Here is a 15,555-nt window from a genome sequence, read left to right as displayed (position 1 = left end):
ACTTGGAAGTCTCTCTGCTCCTAATTTAGTTCCTCATGTCTGGCTGCGCTAATGCCTAAAATCCCGCTAAGCCCATTGGGTTAAGAGTTACACTTGCTATGGTTCCAGAGGAGAGGAAACACAGGAAGTCAGGAAAACCTCTGGGCAGGTGAATTTGTCAGGTTTCCCTTGGGGCGGGTGGAATCTGGAATGGAAAAGTGGTGTCCTGGTAAACCTGTGATGGTGTGGAGGGGAGAAAGCACTCATTTATAGTGTTTGCCGCTTTCCATGGTGTAAAGACTCCTGCTTTGGATGATTTCAAGCCATCAAAGGTTTAACACCTGCCTGGCTGATTTCCTGAAAATTTTACAATGAGCTGTCACAAGCTAGAATGGCCTGACTCCAGGACACTACTGCCCAGGCACAAGGGAGAATGGAGATTGACATACAGAACCAAGAAGGGAGGTGCAGGGCAGAGAAGGCAAGAGTTTCCTGAGTCTCACTCAGATATGTAGAATATTTTTCCCCTTTCACAAAGAAGCAAAGGAAGGAGAGACCAGCATTCACATTTAGGTATTGTTGTTTCAAATCGATTACACACATACATGGGAGAAAATTTCAGCATGTCCCCCTCTGACACCAGATCCTCAGTTCTTCTCTCCAGAAGCAACTAAAATTCTCAATTACCACTGTATCCTTCTAGAAATATATTCTGTATATGCCAGCATGTATGTGTGTGCATGTCCCTTTTCAAAACTAAATGGCAATGTACTGAACAACTTACTTTTTTAATTTAATAATATATTTACATTATTCTTCCAGGAAAAGATACATAAATGTGTTGTATACTTTTAATGGCTGTATAGTATTCCTTATATGTATGCACTATACTTTACTTAACAGTTTCCTCTCTGATGAGCATGTAAGTTTTTTCACTCTTTTCTGTTATAAACAAATGATGTGATGAATATCCTTGTATATATACATTTGTGCACACATGTAGGCATTCCTATAAGTGAAATTTCATTATCAAATGATATATACCCTTTTTATTTCTGATGGATTTTTTTCCCTCCCAAGAGGTTATATGAATTTACATTCCCACCAACAAGTCACGAGAGTGTCTTTTTTCCCCACATTGGTGCCAACACAGTGTATTCTCAAAATCTGAGACCAGCATTTGTTAAGGGCATACTCTGTTCTCACACTTGGCACAAGTTCTCTTATTTCAGGCAGGTTTATTCACAGAAGAGGAAACTGGGCCTCATGGAGACTGAGGAACTTGCCCCAGGACAGGTCTCTGTGACCTGTCTCCACTCCTCCCCTCTTTACCATGTTGACTGCCTATCCGCTCCAGGCTCACTGCTGTCAGTCCAGCGCAGGAAGAGTGTAAAGTTCTCCACAGAGCCCAAAAGCCTAGGACACACCCAAGCATCTCTCTTTTGCTTCCCTGTTTTTTGCTTTATTTCCAGAAGTTTTGCTCATTCAGTGCTGCCCAATGATCACTCAGTCAGCCTGACTACCCTTTTAATAATTTCTGCTACTGATACAAAACGAGCCCAAACACAAATATAACTGTGGACTCGGCCCAGTTTACAGTTACCTTCTTGGTGATATGGTTTCCAGGGACATTTTGTGACATCAAAGCAGGGACCACCTGTATTCCAAAATGAGCTTGATTGGTTTTTCACTAGAGAATTCAAAACAAATTGCTGTCCTTTTGAAAAATAGCCTTTGCCTCCAAGTCTATCTCAGATAGAAAGCTTGTCTTTTCCTGTATGTCTTTCAAATAGTCTACACTCACACACATTCCCTCTGGGTCACAGAGAGAATATGTCCTCAGTTGTTGCCAAATTATGGTTACACTCAGGTAGCAGATGTTTAGGGGCTGGTTAATCTTTGGGGAAATTGCCTTGAGAGGAGAGGAAGTAAAAGCAAAGATTCCTATGAACGACGTGGAGATTGCCAGCCAGGAGGAGGAGAAAGGCGGAGGGAGATGGGAGGAGTGGAAGGCAGGGAGGGAGGGAGAGAGAGAGTGCGAGGAAGAGAGACTGGGGAAAATAAACCGTGCACTTAGGACGACAGCGGGAAGGGAGGCTTGGAAGCGGGGTTTTCTGGCTTTAAACGTCCGCCTGGCGTCTGGCTGGTGCTCCAGTGCTCCGTGAGGATGTGGGCGGAGGGCGAGTCCGAGGGGCTGCAAACACTGGGAATAGTGGTGGTCCTGTGCTCCTCTCTGAAACTTTTGCACTACCTCGGGCTGATTGACTTGTCAGACGGTAAGCGGACCCTCGAGCTTCCCTGTCTTATATAAGTGTGTTTTTCAGCTTAGGTTGTTGTGAAAGTAGTTTAGAAAATGCACGTAAAGTAGCGCGGAGACCCGAGAGATTTGAAAAAGCCCGGCTAGAGCAGAGCGATATGGATCCCCGCCCTCCTCACATCGCCCCAGTGGTGCGCTGTCCGTGGTTCTGAAACGTGGCTCCTGGAGAGTTGGGGAGCGCGAGGGGAGTTAGGATCTTCTCTTCCGGCTCTACGTGCGTGTGAGTCTTGATGGATTACTAGCTATGTGAAACTAGCACAATATGTCACAATCCTCTCTCGAAGTGTCTGATAACTATTTATATTGTTCGTAGGAGCCAATGACTTTTACAAGACATTATGTTGATTAACTTTAAGACGTAGTTGGGAAGATTATGGTGGTAAAAATGTTTGTAAGATGCTAATCATTGTGCCTGACAATTAGAAGACATTTAACAAATGTCAGTTCCTTTCCCCAACCCTTAACCTCCTCCCTCCTAAGAACCCATACTCTAAAACAACCTCATCACGTGTGACTTTAGTTTCCATTCCTTAGTAAGAATGCAGTTAAAAATTTAGAGTAACTATGGTGTTTATGACTAAAAAGTTAGTGGTTTGGTTTCCAAAGTTAAAAGGGCTCAAGAAATGAAGAGTATTTTCTTCCCCCTCGTGAGATTTTGTTCCAAATAGAACATAGTTTTTCTATATGATTCTTCTCACATAAAATTAGGCTCCTGGAAAGATTCCACTTTTGATGAGCCATTCTTTAAACAAGACCAGCCTCCAACGACGTATATTCAATGTACATACAATGCACATTCAATGTATATTCTTTCATAACTGTATGGTGTAGACAGAATTTCTCTTCCAAGAGGTATCACATGCCGTAACCATACATCATAATGAAATACTTTAGTAGACAAAGGACTGGCTAAAGTACCAACCAAAGCTGAGCTAGACCAGATTAAACTGCAAAATGATGTTGTTGGGTGAGCTCTGAACTAGGAGTCAAGAGACCTGGTTTCTATCAATGATCTGTCTCTGTTTAACCTTGGCCAAGTCATTTTTTTAATCTGGATCTCAGTTTCCTAGGAGAATATTGATGATTTTTGATCTCTGCTTCTGCAATTCTAGAGTGACCCAAAAGTTTCTTTGTATTCAGTTTTGTGATGGGGTGGTAAGTCAGTCACTGAGGGCTTCATCCCTGCTTCAACAAAACCACTTCCACTTTATCTGTTCTGTGCGTTAGCACTGTATGCAAGAACTTTTTAAGCTTCAGCTAAAATTTAGTGAATCTATGAGTCTATGATCGTGTTTCCTGGAGATTTTGAAAGTGGAAGCACATTCAGAAAACTTCTTTCTTAAAAACCACCTGAAATCTACAAGCTGGAAGAATAGTTCTGTGCACACATACAGACTTTTTCCGGCCCTCACTCTCTTAGATGTGCCCTTCTAAAACTCCAAACTCAGCTTGCCAGTCCATCGCAGTTGAGCAAAGCCCCGCTTTCCACCAGATCCCAAGAGATGATGTTGCATCCCTGCTCAGAGCTTCAGAGCAGATACCCACTGAGATTACAAATTAATGCAAGAGCTTCTGCCTTCTTTATATGGCTAAAGATGCAGTGGAAATACGACCCTGCTCTTCCTTTCCATCTTCAGAGGTATCCATCTCTCTTCCCTGCTTTATCTTCTCAAACTTACAGCTTTTGGTTTTATCACCACAGAAGATATCAGTTATTCATCCGACATTATAGTGATGAGAGTGTTAAGGTGAAATATAAAGAACGTATGTTTAAGACTGCCTCCAGGAACCCCTGGTGAAGGAAGGAATTTATAGTTATTCAGCACCTACAATTTCCCAGGTATAGTGTTCTAGGTGCTTTTATATACATGAGCTAATGTAACCCTCAAAATAACACTCTAAGGAAGAAAATTACACAACACTGCAAAGTAGATGTCATTGTTCCTTTTATATAAGGAAGAAGACAGGTTTAGAAGAGTTACATAAAATTTCCAAAGATACAGCAATAGCAACAAGGAGGTATTTCCCTCTGAAATTTTGCCCTCTGTTCTCGACACCAAGTGCCTCAATAAGCCAACCCAGATAGGGTCTGTGGTCTGTCATTAAGTCTATACCACAAATAAGCTCTAATGCTAGAGCCCTCACCATATAAAGTGCCATTTTTAATGTGTATGTGATATGGGAAACTCTGTTTACCCATTTGATTATTAAGGGGAGAATACCATCTCCTACTAAATACTCTGGGACCAATGTGATGTGGTCAATTTAAAGAGAGTGGTAGACCATCTCTGAAGAACCCATCAGTAGTCTTTCTTAGGCCTTTGGTCTTGTTCTTATTTTATCTTTTAGTGGTAATTTAGAAATAGCATAGATATTGAGCCTAGAGTCAAAAGAGCTGGGTCCAATCCTGGATGTGCCATTTATCAGTTGTGCAACCTTGGGCAAGTCTCATTTTTTCTCTAGCTTTCACTTTCCTCATTTGTAAAAATAAAGAAATATGAATGATGGTTGTGTCACTCTCCTAGAGATGCTGTAACAAATTACTTCAAATTGGTTGACTCAAAACAACAGAAATTTATTCTCTCACAACTCTGGAGGTTAGAAGTCCAAAAGCAAGGTGTTAGCAGCGCCATCCTCCCTCCGAAGCCTGTAGAGGAGAATCCTTCCTTGTCTCTTCCAGTTTCTGGTAACCCCAGGTGTTCCTTGGCTTGTGACAGCATCACTCCAACCTCTGTCTCCATCTTCACATGACCATCTTCTCCCTGCTGTCTCTGTCTTCACATGGTATTTCCCTCTTCTTATAAGGACACTAGTCATATTGTATTAAAGCCCACCTTAATGACCTCATCTTAACTTGATTCTATCTGCAAAGCCTCTATTTCCAATAAGGTCACATTCACAGGTACCAGGGGTTAGAACTTCAACCTATCCTTTTGGATGACGCAATTCAACCCATAACAGTAGTGGTAGTGCTGCATGTTGTTGTTGTAAGGATTAAATGACGTGTCACATGAGGAAGTACCAAGATTATTATCTGTCTCATAGTGGGTACTTCATAAATGCTTAATTCTTTTTCAGCCTTAGAGCATACCAATCAAATGAATACACTACTCCTCAGGGTAAAAAAGACAAAACCCATGCTTTATGTCTTTGGTTTAAGACCATCAGTCCTCTTGGGCAGTATAATCCTTCCCTTTAGATTTGGAATTTGCCAGGGAAACTTCCAGATTAGGAAGGCTGGGATGGCTTTTCTCCATTATGCTATGTCACCGCACATACCCAGCCTTCACTGCCAGGGCCTGCTAGTCAGTCGAGCTCATCACCACTTCCACCAAAGTAAGGACAGCAGAGACTGCACAGAGGAGAAGATCAAGGCAGGGGCGTGGAGGAGACACACAGGTAATGCCCCCTAGAAGGTTCAGGGACCATTACCAGTTAATTCTCTGCCTCTCTTCTCAGCTGCTGCTCTTGAGCCAGCCTTATACAACTTTACCCTCATCAGATAAGAGTCCTCTTTCCCCAAAGCATCATGTCTACTGGCTCTGCCATGGTAACTTCAGATGTGATTCACTCTTCCAGGTCAAGCATCGACTGAAGCAGCGAGGCACACATCAGCATTTCACAAAGTGGGTTCTCCTGCTGCCGTATCTTATATCTGTCTAAACATAGGGTCATTTTGCTATGTCTCTGACCACAAAATGTTCGCAAAATCAGGAATATCACAGGCTATGCCAGAACCACAGCCAAAAATAATAGCAATAATAATAACTTGACAAGCTCTTGGGGGAACCATGAGAATTCAGGTATGTTTTTGGGGGTCTTTAGAGAGAGTCAATTTTCTACGTATTCTAAATTGTATGAAACATGTGATATTACTCTGGAGGTTTGCTGGATCCAATTGATGGCAAAATATTTGGAATATGGTTCATATGAAGCCAACTACCCAGACATAACCAGCTTTAAGCATTTCTTATGGGCTTAGTGCCTGTCTAGTACTTTATAGTTTAAGAAACCGTTGCCCATTCAGTGTTTGACTTGGACAGCAGAGAAATCTTGTGAGATATAAGAGCTTATTTATTATTGAACTAATTTTATAGTTTTAAAAAAACTGCGGCTCTGGAGCTTTGACTTCAAGGCCACATGGCTAGGAAGTAACAATTTCAGGACTCAATTCAAGTCCTCTGAGTCCCACCCCAGAGCACTTTCCAATGTCCAATTGCAGCAAAACTTGCACTTAAACTGTGCCTGGAACATCAGAATATCACTGTTTCTACTCATTGAATATTTGTGTTATTCCTCTTGGTGAAATACACATAACCTCATACAGTTAGGCTGCCGTGGGCTGAATCATGGCCATCCAATGGTATCAGGTCCTAAATCCTGTAACCTGTAAATGTCACCTTATAAGGAAAAGGTTCTTTGCAGGTGTGATAAAGTTAAAGATCTTGAGATGAGGAGATTATCCTGAATTATGTGGGTGGGTCCTATATGCCATCATAAGCATCATAAAAGACAGGCAGGCAGTGATAAGACAGAGACAGAAGAGGAGAAGGCGATATGAAGATAGAGGCAGGGATTGGAGTGATGTGGCCACAAGTCAAGGAGTGCTAGCAGCACCAGAAGCTGGAAGAGGCAAAGAATGGATTCTCCCCTAGCGCCTTGAAGAGGAGTATGGCCTTGCTGATAAATGTGTGTGTGGGTGCATGCGTGCGTGTGTGTGTGTATATATATATGAATCTCCAGAGTTTATATACCTTCCCACCACTGAATAAACAAAGTAACCCGGGTGGATTACTCCTCTATAACCTTAGCCCTAAAGTTTCTTTTCTCTTTTTCCTCTTTCTACCTCCAGATTTGGTTAGTTATTTGTAACTCTTCCATAGATACACTTGAAATCGTACCCTTAATCCTTGATTACTTAAATATTGGCTTTTAGCAGTGTCTCTTGCCCACTTTCTCTGAAAATCAGAAGACAAGGACACTTTTACTTCATCTACTTCTCTCATTTTTTCCTCCACCTACCAAATCTGCTCATTATCTTATCATTTCCACATCGTCAAGGTTTATCATGCTCCCGGAACACACCTCTTTCAGGCTGATAGGAGGGGTTTCCTCGGATCTCTCAGACCCCATGAGGACAACCCCATCTCCTGCTCCCGGTGGGCTCCCAGTTCTGTCTCTAAAGCTTCTCTACGTGTTTGAGCAGCAAGAAGACAGCCAGGTTTCCCCTCCTCCAGCTAGGCGAGTGCTTCTGTGTTGAGAAGCTTTCCCGGTCCTTTGGATCTCAAAGGGATATCCAGAGCTGCCCAGGTCTAGGCAGCCACCCCTTCTCTCAGCCACAGCCTGAAGGCTCCCAACCTGATCAACAAAAGGACACTGACTTCAGGGCCCCTCTGCTCCCTACCCACCTTCCCCAAACCCATCCAGCGCAAAAGGCAGGCCAGATTTGCTGGCGTCTCATGGCTAGGATTTTGCAGTCTGTTATAGTAAGCATGATAAACTTCTAAAAATTTATTTTTCTATCCAAGATCATAGATTCTGAGAAAAAGTCAGGCCCACATACAAGTCAAAGCAACTGTCTATGATTAGTTTGAGGTTCTTCAGAGGAAGAAAAACAAAATGATCAACTCACCTGATTCGTAAAAACGTGTTTCCTATTTATTTTCACTCAATTACACAAGTAATCCGTGAGCGGATGCTTGCTTTTTAAATAGTGGCTTACAATACAGATGAAGTGAAGTGCCCGCAGCCTGCGCTGACTGCCCACTTTCATCCCCAGTGCTATGTGCTCCTGTGAGCTGGTGCTCAGAGGCTAAAGATAACGATGCAGATTCCCGAGTCCTGACACAGAAGGATCACCACCCAATTTTTATATTAAGAAACATGAATACAAAATCTATTTAAGGAATAAAATAAACCTGCTTAGAATGTCCATGATATTTTCAACTATAGAAGAAACTGGAGAGAAAGGAGAAGAGGAGAAATAAGATAGAAAGGAGAGAGATGGGAAAAAAGAGAGGAGAGAAGAGAGAGATGGACGGAAGTGGCAGTGAGGGGATGGGGAGAGAGAGGGGCACTAACAGGAGGACATTCAGCCAGTTCTGATTCTCCAGGTCACTTGGGTGTCCAGTGAGTTGCACCCTATAATCGCTGGCCTTTGCAGTTGACTTAGCTAATTAACAGCTTACCAAGTGTTCTTTGTGCTTCAGCCTCCAGACACTCTATGCCGCAAAGCCAGTCACAGCAGCCTGCCTCCCCTTGAGCTGTGGCCAGAACACCATCCCTGCAGACAAAACCAGCCCCAGGGAGGAACCCAGCCTTTGTCTCCAAGGTCTGTGAACCTGGCTGTAAAGAACAGTCTGTCTGGTTACTTCCTCAGGCATCTCTCGGGCTGGGCGTCTGAGGTTTTCTGGAATAAAGAGCTCAGTGTTTTGTTTAGTATAATCAGTTCAGTCCTCCGTTGAGCCAATGCCCTTGAAATGCATAAGCACTGCAGTCTTGTTCCTGTATTGCTCTCAAGGCAACATTTAAAGATTGAAAAGTCAAAGCTGTCCCTGGATTCCTCATCCCCACCCTCACCTTCTCTCTCCGTGCCGCTCGTCTTCTCTCTGTCCAGCCCCGGGGCCCCAGACCTCCCTCACACTCCTCAAGGCTTTGTCTGTGATGCCCGCTCAGCTCGTCCTCCCCTTAATACTCTCCCTGACTTTCCTGCTTTTAACCCATCTCCATCAAAGCTTACCCGGCCTGTGTTCCATTCCTTCTGCACGCTGACTGACCTCAACTTACTCCCGGAAAGCAGACCCTGCTTAGGCAATCATTTTGTCAGTGAATTGGGGTGTGAAGAGCCTGAGTAAAATCTTCTTTTTTTAAATTATGGTGCTAACATAGTATACTGGCTTTCAACTCTTAGCTGCTGTCACGTTCGCTTATTTTAAAAACTAGAGAGAAGATGGTTGAGGTGATCCCCTTGGGTCACTGTAAACAGTGCCTCCCGAGGGAATCAACTTTAAGAGAAGAGTTGGTTCTGGCCCCAAGAACAAACATTTGTTGAATGAATGAACGAATGAATCCAGGAATGCCTTTATCCTGCAGACAAGGTGGAAACTTGGGGAGGGGCTAAGACAGTGATTGTGTCTGCCCTGTTCACCACAGATTCCTTCTGCTCAGCACATGCCCAGCGGGGGGTAGATGCTCAGTAAATGTCAAATGAATAAACAAGTAACTAATGAATGACAGGCCCAGGAGTTTATCTCCAAAGCCTCCTGACAACGCAGAATGCATTTGGGGCCCAAGACAAAGACTTCCCACATCCCTGGCAAAGACCCACATGCCACGCTTCACACACAGTTACTTCTCGCTCCTCTCCAGTGGGCCTTTGTTTCCTCCAAAGCAGGCTCCTTCTCCAAACCTCTCTACTCCCTTCCTAATACACATCCTAATTATTTACAGAAGCTTGCTCGTCCCCTCTGGCCTGCCCTGGGGTTATCCCCTGATATTTCAGAGAATATTCCAAGAATAGAGCAAGTTCTCCTACTTAACAAATACATACTCGGCAAAAGCTGGTGAATGGATTAATGCACAAATTAATTACCATCCTTTTCATAGCAAAGGACCTGAGCACCCTTTCAAGCCCAACCCTGGGGCACCCCCATTGCTATTTCTGTGAGGTTAGGAAAAGAGCCGGGGAGGTATGCCCACAGACCTAGACTCCAGCCTCAGCCCGTCCCTCCGCGTCCCTCTCTGGGCTCACTCTGGCCAACTGTAAGATGAGCAAGTTGAATTAGATCAGTGGTTTCCAAATGGTGATCTACAGAATCCCCTTAAGGACCACTGTATGGGATTTGGAAAGGAAAATGACATTCTTCTCACCTCCCAGTTTAACCCCAGCGTCTGATTGCTTTCATCTGTTTTCCATACTTAGCCTCCATGCAAAATTTTCCTTGACTAAAGAATTCCTTGCCTTTATAGAAATTCGAAAACCACTGGATGATATCTAAGGTCTGTCCAGCCTTGAAGTTTTCATGATCCCATGATTCCACTTTACGTAAGAAGACCTAGGATGTACTTACTTCCAAGGTGGACAGAAGGGATATGACCCAGCCAGGGCCACAGCATTTCTCTATGGCACCATCACCATGACAACCAACCATCAGTTAAGAGGCCTTATGTGTGCACTGGGCCTGAGCCATAACCCCCAGAACACTGGAGCCAGCAGCAGCCATAAAACATAGAACTAATGAGCAATGGTCCTGTTCACGTGGCTGCTAGAGTCTAAGTAAGTGGAGGATGTGTCGCAAAAGCCAAGATGAGGTCACCACGCACCTGGCATCAAAAAGGCGTATTTCATAAAATGTTTAGCTGGATAGGACCTCAAAGGGCTTGGAAGTGATCTAGTGTCATGGAAGTAGCCCTGGAAACGGAGTCACAGGCCAGAATTTAAACCTCAGCTCTGCCATTTTCTGACTAATGACTTTGGGCGAGGTACTTAACTCCCATGAGTCTGAGTCTCCTAATCTGTAAAATGGGGTTATATGACCCCCCCTTGCAGGATGCGGGAGGATTTGTTGAAAGAAATTTTGTGAGAGCATTTGGCTCAGAGCCAACACTATAAATATTCCACGAGGTCACACACCAGTGCCCTTATCCTTCTGTTATCCTCAGCTCAGCACTGCTATGGGCTGAGAGGCCGCTGGTGCCTGGGGAGCCAGCGGGGCCCCCGAGCCTTCTGCCTCGGTTCCCAGTGCTTCAGGGGTGCGGTCCTGGAGGGGGCGCTGAGACACCACCCGAGAGTCTCGCTCGCAGGAATTCAATATAGAAAACACATTAAGACCTGTTTACATGGAAGTGCTGTTTATAATTATTGTTCCCTACGGGATATTCCCCCACTGCTTCCTCCAATCCTGTTTTAAACTGCTCCTCTAATAAAGCTTTCTTGGCTTCCCCGAGGGAGACATTCACAGATGCTAATAGAGACATAATTCAAAAATTGCTTGATATACATGCCCTCAGTTTTCCCCAAGAACCACCTAAGTAAAGATCCCCAAACATGCAACGCACTCAGTGGCCAGATGCAATTAAACATGCATGGTATTAAAGGTACCGGCTGCAGCTCAGCCAGGTCTGCAGTAAGCTGCAGCGGTCAGGGCACTTTATACTCGGAGCCCCCCGAGGCCAAGTGCAGCAGGAAAGAAGCAGGCTGCTGGGAGGAAGCCTTGGAGGACCCCTCCTCTCGAGTGTCCACTCCAAGCCTTTCCAGACAAGGCCAGGAGGCTTTTAAAAACCCTCCAGGTCTGAAGAAGCAAAGAATCAACCCTCAGCAGCTCCAGGAATAATGACTTCCATCTCTCTGCCATGTAAAGGGGAGAGAGAAGGCAGAAAGGAGCCAGGCGCAACATTGCAACATTGCAACATTGTGTTGCAACATTATGTAAGCAGCACTGCATTCCAGAAAGGGAGGTCTGGGTCCAGATCCAGGGCGGCGGGGCAAGCGCTCACTCTCTGTGGGACCCCAGCAGAGGGGCATAAGCTTTCTGAGACTCGGCCTGTCTGATGCCAACTGGGTATGCTAATATCACCTCCACCTCCACCTCTGGGGTTTGCTGGGAAGATAAAAGGAGATTAACAAATGTGAAAGCACTTAGCATATCTTTACATAGTAGGAATTCGTTAAACTTTCTTTCTATAAATCTTCTCTTGCCTGAATATGCAGGCCTTGGACATCCTTATATGCTCGTTAAACAAAAAGATGAATGTTGAGCAAATCCTAAACATACTGAAATTAGAAAATTAAAAGGAGTAAAGGAAGATCATTAAAAGAAGTTTGACTTACCCAAAACTAATAAACTTAATGAAACTTGGTATCTCAAGAGGAAATTAATATAAATTGAAAATAGCATAGGTTCAAGGTAGCTTTAGAGAAATTTCTAGAGACTAGATCCATAATTGATTAATAAACTAAAAATACAGAGAGAATTGCCGAAGGCTAAAAAAGCAGAAATCCAGTGCCCCTGCTCCCACCCACTTTTTCCTGCAGAAAGACTAGAAGCCCAGAGAAGGGAAATGCCCAGCCCAGCAAAGAACACTGAACCAAGGCTTGAGGGATGCGGCTCAGTGTTCTTGCCCTTGCACTGGCCTCCCTGGGGACAGGCCAGCCCTCCTACACATTGTCCCTTAAAGATGGTGCCAGATTGACACCCAGGCAGGTGACCCAGAGCTCAGTTGACCACCCCACCATCCTCACACAGGAATACATGGGAGGGGAAAGGAAAGGAGCCACATCTGCTGCACACCTACTATGTGCCTTGTCCTGAGTGTCCACCTAATCCTCAGGAAGACCCTGAGAAGGGTATCCTTCTCATATGAGGAAATGACATTGGGCAAGTGACATAATTACAGAAGCCACACAACGATTGTGTGACTGGTATAGAATTCAAGCCAAACCCCCTGGGCACAGCATTCAACTCTTTCTACTTCTCCAGCTGTACAGATGCAAACGTCTGCATCTTTCCACTTCTCCAGCTGTACAGACACAAACAACTGCATCTTTCTACTTTTCCAGCTGTACAGATGCAAACATCTGCATCTTTCCACTTCCCCAGCTGTACAGATGCAAACATCTAACCACAGAAGGCTTTCAGTCAACATGACCAGATTTAAATTGACATGAATGAGCTTCAATCAAACTATAAATGCTGAGATTTTTCAATTACATAAAGTATTTGAAAGACCCCATAAATTCTCCTGTCATATACAGCTAGTTACAGTGACTGCAGCGGGCACTTTTGATTTTTGCTTGGGGGAGGGATTAGCAAGCAGAAAATTAGGGGGCCTTAGAAGGGCAGGCAGCTGCGAAGAGGGAAGGCGGCGGGGACAGGCTGGAGCCAGTCCTGCCCCGCTGGCTTTCACCTTCACCGTGTGGCTCTTGGCTGGTGCCTTTGCAGGAACCACAGCTGGAAGCACCCCAGTTCACTCCCGAGGAGAACTTCAAACTCTTGGGCAGATCTAACACTAACGAGAATCCCAGCCTGGCCCCTCCGGGATGACAGATGCTACTGCTCTCGGATGGGGAAAAGGCTGAAGTGCTCTCAGCCAAAGACCTCAATTTATCTTCAGGACAATTTTAATTGGAAACCTCGCCTCGCTGCTGCCCACTTTTTCAGAAGTAATTAGAATGCTAATCTATAAGAAAGATGTCTATTAAAAATAAATTAATAATAGATAATACATTTTGGCTTACATTTTGAATAATATGGCCATCCCATCTTAAAGTAAAAAAATCATATATTTTTAATAAGCCTGAGCCATGTTTCCCTATGAACCACCCATGGTTCATTTTTATTATCCTATAAAGAGACATTATGGGTAAGTTTTTTTTTTAAATGGCAAAGAAGAACCTTAGAACTGCTCTCTTTTGGAGATCTCCAAGCACTTTCTGAGCATCAGGACTTCCTCCTGTCATTACAGAGCCTGAGATGGAGAGATGGCCTCTATCAGCCTCTAACACACTCCTCATCCTCAGACCTTCACCCCTGATCAGACAGAAGCGTATGGCAAAATCAAAACCAAACACAGTTCAAATTCCAACTGTGTCACTTGAAACTCATAACCAAGCCCTAATGGCCTAGCAAATGGGCATTTATAAAATAATCCTCATGAGATTGTTTAAGGAGGGTGTAACTGAGGGTGTGAAATGCATTGGACACAGCAGCTTGCCCCGAGAGGCTCTTTAGATGTCCCTTCCTCTCCTGTCAACAGCTAGAACCTCTATCAGGCTAGAACCATGAGGAACGTCTGAAGCTGTTACACACACGTGCCCATGCACATAACCTGGCATTGTACACACAAAGAGAACAAATATGTTCTGTCCATTTGACGAACATCCACGAGCCCTCCCGTAAAAAGCTGCTGAGTTTGGAGAACAAATAATTCTGAACTATGCTAAGAAGATGAAATGTGTAGACCACAAGGGTGGTAACTAGCTCTTCTTCCAGCACTGATAATCAGGTTGTTGACTTACAATAGCCAAAGGTAAGTCAGCATTCACTAAACTCATTCTCCATAACAGCCCCATTGCTGGTTCCAGGGGTACAGAAAGATGTGTGACACAGGTCTCTCGTCCTTCCCCACCCCCATCCACTCAACTGCTCAAGTCTAGAAAATCTTCCTTGTCACCTCTCGGTTCCTTCCCCTCACACCTCCTCCCCTACGTCAGCAAGTCTGGTGGATTCTCTCTGCCAGATTCACAATCTGCCTCTCATCTGTCTCCCTCAACGTTAACATCATCGCTCAGCCAGTTGCAACACTCTTCTAGCAGGTCTTTCTTCCGCATCTACTAAAAACAAAACAAAACAAAACAAAAAACTCTTATTGAAATATAATAAGCACCAGAACCCATGTAACTAACACCCAGATATTAAAAAAAAAAAAAAGAGGACAACCATGACAGCATCCCAGATGCCCCCTGTTTGCTGCGTTCCAGTCACTCCTTGCCAAGGATAACTTCTGTCCTGACTTGTAACAGCACAGATTAATCTTACTTGGTTCTGCACTCTATATTCGTCTATATTGTTGGATGCTCTTGTAGTCAATTCATTCATGTCACTGTGTAGTATTTCATTGTATGAATATGCTAACAATTTGTTGTTTATTTTACTGTTGATGGACACCGGGGTGAGTTTCTGGTTTGGGGAATTATAAACTTGATACCTCTGCTTCCTGTTGCTTTAAAGATAAAAATCTGAACTTGACTGATCTGATTGTCACCATCTTCCCTGACAACACTTCCTCCGTTGGTGGTTCTGCTCCACCACTTGGCTTCCATTTAGTTCCTCGAAAGGCCAGCTTGTTCTCCCCTCATGATACTCGCACCTGCTGTTCCCTCTCCCTGAGACTCCTTCCCTACCACTCTTTCTCATCCTTATGCTTCAGCTCACATGTCTGCAAACTCTCCTCCCCCAGAACTTAAATTAGATTCCTTCTTATTTTCCTTCTTCATGCTGCCCTCATTCTTTTCCTTCACGACACTTAAGAATATTCATAACTGCATATTCATTTTGTGCAATTATTTGTTTAACGTGTCAGTCTTGCTGAATGGAGGACTTGCCTAACTTATTTGTGACCATGTTACTGGCACCTGGAACAGAATAGGAGCTCAATATCTAGTTGTTAAATGAGTGACAGAACGTGCCATACCCTCAAGGAGCCCATGGTCAGGAGAGACAGAAAAGCCTTTCTGTATCCTACCATGCAAAGTGATGGAC

General features: G+C 44.1%; 1 protein-coding gene across 4 annotated transcripts in view; it reads left to right on the top strand.

Annotated features, from left to right (window-relative positions):
- KCNIP1 (potassium voltage-gated channel interacting protein 1) overlaps positions 1–15,555 on the top strand; it is a 344,635-nt gene that overhangs the window by 296,084 nt on the left and 32,996 nt on the right. Inside the window, exon 1 of one of the 4 annotated variants that reach the window (XM_070517104.1) lies at positions 2,140–2,255. The exons of the other annotated variants lie outside the window; for them this stretch is intronic. Within the exon in view, the coding sequence (XP_070373205.1) occupies positions 2,147–2,255 (109 nt within the window). The 5' untranslated portion in view covers positions 2,140–2,146. Of the gene's footprint in view, positions 1–2,139; positions 2,256–15,555 lie in introns of those variants that run through there. 4 annotated transcript variants of the gene reach the window in all.

Source organism: Equus asinus, chromosome 9 (genome assembly GCF_041296235.1).
Source record: "Equus asinus isolate D_3611 breed Donkey chromosome 9, EquAss-T2T_v2, whole genome shotgun sequence".
Lineage (NCBI taxonomy): Eukaryota > Metazoa > Chordata > Mammalia > Perissodactyla > Equidae > Equus > Equus asinus.
The sequence above is the reverse complement of the archived record's forward strand: the minus strand, read 5'-3'. Positions and strand labels throughout refer to the sequence as shown.